At 47.0% G+C, this 2,748-nt stretch overlaps 1 protein-coding gene across 1 annotated transcript in view; it reads right to left on the bottom strand.

Annotated features, from left to right (window-relative positions):
* Positions 1–2,310: 2,310 nt before the first annotated feature.
* Positions 2,311–2,748, bottom strand: part of Pmar_PMAR017953 (hypothetical protein) — a gene marked incomplete at both ends in the record, with an annotated part of 1,655 nt that continues 1,217 nt past the window's right edge. The window contains one exon of the mRNA XM_002784843.1: positions 2,311–2,417. Within this exon, the coding sequence (XP_002784889.1) occupies positions 2,311–2,417 (107 nt within the window). The remainder of the gene's footprint in view (positions 2,418–2,748) is intronic.

Below are 2,748 nucleotides of genomic sequence, written 5' to 3'. Positions count from 1 at the left end.
TTTCGCGCTTCTCGGATCTCCAGCTCTCGTTTACTTGGCCTGCGTGTTCCCTTCCGCTGTACTAGTTTTGATACACGCTTCTTGACTGGCCCAGATCTCTTCCTAACATGTCCAACATTGCGAAGCTGACTCCCACTCAACGGATTTAGCCTCGTGTGATAGCCGTGCCTTGCTGTAGAGACAGAGCACTCGGATGAGGCTGCTGTTGTCTTAGTAGCTAGCCTCTTCGAGGTTCGCTTACGTCGGCTCCTGGCCGCCTTAGCCCGGCTCCTCTGATAAGGGCTGAGATCCTCTCCAGCGCTAGAGGCACTCAGGATGCTGCTAGAATTGACCGTGGTACATGTATCCGCCGATTGCGTGGATGATTGGGTGAACTCAATGTCTTCGCTCATTTTCGCCGTCTTCTTGAGGAACAAGCCGTGTTATCGACACTCTGGTCAACGCTAGTGATAAGGGACAGACGGATTACCTCATTGTGTTATGCATTAAATTAACTTCGGAGGGCGCAGGTTCAATATCGAGGGTCGGACACGTGCAAAAAAGTGGCATGAAAATTTTTATCCGAAAATTGATTGCGGACAGGCTCCATGCAATATAACTATATAAGAGGGGCTTATATTCGAAATTTTAGCTTGAAATCGCTCTGTAGTAAAAGTTACCTCTGCACACGTATTGTCGGTCTCTAGATGGCGCGTACTGTACCATTCAGTAACCGGGTTATTCACCATTGCTTCATCGTGGCGAGATTATGTTGGAGGGACCGCTGATCTCCGTTTTCAGTCAACTTTTGCAACAATCAACACTTCGCTCTGCTGGACTCGCTAGGGCCCGCCCAACGACGCCCGTTGATTGATCCAGCCACTCAAAAGTTTCGCGGCGATTGACCTTCGCCTGACTCGTTGCTGTGACTACCAAAGTCTATGAGACTACACGTTCACTCGAAGCTATCTCTCTGGTTGTATTCTCCCCTCATCGTGAAAACTCCAAAACTCATATTCATTTTGTTAGTATAATGGATTGAACTCAGGTCATGCATAATGTTTAATATCAGATACATCCGATAACGCATGGTCTGTGACTTTCTCGACAGCGATATTTAGCTCAGCTCACACATTCACCTCGGGCATACTGAGATAAGCTTTGAAAGCATTTGAACGCCAGCCGCCCATCCGCAATATTCTGGCTACAGGGGTTCCCGCAGCGAATAAATCCCTACAATGTCCACGCCGATAGCAATGAGAAGCATAGGCACTGTGTTCAGGAACATGACATGTTCAACATGTGAAGCGGCCAGAGCTTGCTTAGTGTACGCATTGAAGGGAGAATAAGAAAGAGGCGCGAATAGAGGCACATGTATACTTCACGTTTTCGAGTGGTGTATGAGACTCTCTTAATGAGAGACCGTCTTTCAGAGACGACAAAAATGCATGTGGGCATAAAAGTGGATACGATTGACAAGGACAAAATCGGTAGATCCGAGCACCACGCTGAGAATTCTTTCGTGAAAAGATGAATAGTAACAGCATTGTCGGATGTGAAATGTACTTCAGGAGGCTTGAGAGTGAGGTATTAATCACGAACACGGAACATTCCATTATAGGCAGCAACAGCGGCTGCCGCGAACAAGTATAGTTCACGATTCTTGGCCCATTCGATAATTTTTAACAAGAGAGGACCACGAATAGCCGAAGATTCAGGGCAATGCGTAGACTTCTTAAGACCGGAGATGGCAGCGTTTGTTCGAGCTGAATCGAGGGGTGCGGTGTCAAAGTCTAGATTGATGTCGAATTTCTTAATATGACTTAGGTGATTGGGCGCGGTGAAGCCGTTATTGAATGTAGCAAGCAAACGCAGCAGCATCGACGCTGAGGGAGGTGAAAGTTCGAAGGAAGTACCCGACAAGTCGGACCATAAACGACAGAATGCAAAGTAGTGACGTATACCGGCATTGTAGCTTGCTAACGTAGATTATCTACGGTAGTGTGGCAAGTTAACACAAGCAAGATAGGAATGTAGATAAGTCGTAATAACATTGGAATGGAAAGAGATAAGACTACAGCTTAAAGGCTTAATACAGCTTAGCTCAAACCGATCAGTATGATATAACCAATTCCTTGTTAGGAGTGTTGGAGTCGATATGCGGGTACTATTCCGCAACACAATACCACAGTCGGGTGGTCGAAGACTAGTACGTACGAACAAAAGGATACGCAGCGCAATAGTGTGACGCCTCTTGACGTCTTACTAATCCTTAACGGCTCTTTCAGTGTGGATCACTGAATTCTCCCCGCCAGGATGTGAGCGACCTACTGATCAAGACTGTAATAAGCGAAGAAGTAATTGGATAATAACAGCGTCGCACGACTCAGGTGGACAAGATTCACCACAGCCATTGCGGGCTTGTCTGCACCTTGGATCTAGTGCGATAAATGATGACTCAGCAACTGAATGTCACCCCTATGTGTGAGTAGAGTTGATGAGTGTATTAGGTTCATCTTGGTACGGAAAATGAAATGCAGCTCAGCAGAATCGAGCTTGCATTTGACCGTGAAGCTTAACGAAAAACTACGAGAGATACTCTGAGCATTCACCGTCTCGGACCAGAATAATTCGGTGGAGGAAGGACTTGAACTGGTGGAAGATGATCCAGCGTCCAAGCATAACCATCGGGCGACAGATCTGGCCTTGGAGTGGAAGTGGGCCCAGCTTGTGCTTCAGCAGCTGTGGATGATGTGAGCGGTGGAACTT

This window comes from Perkinsus marinus, assembly GCF_000006405.1.
Source record: "Perkinsus marinus ATCC 50983 genomic scaffold scf_1104296934528, whole genome shotgun sequence".
Classification (NCBI taxonomy): Eukaryota; Perkinsozoa; order Perkinsida; family Perkinsidae; genus Perkinsus; species Perkinsus marinus.
This window is presented reverse-complemented; position numbering and strand designations above follow the sequence as displayed.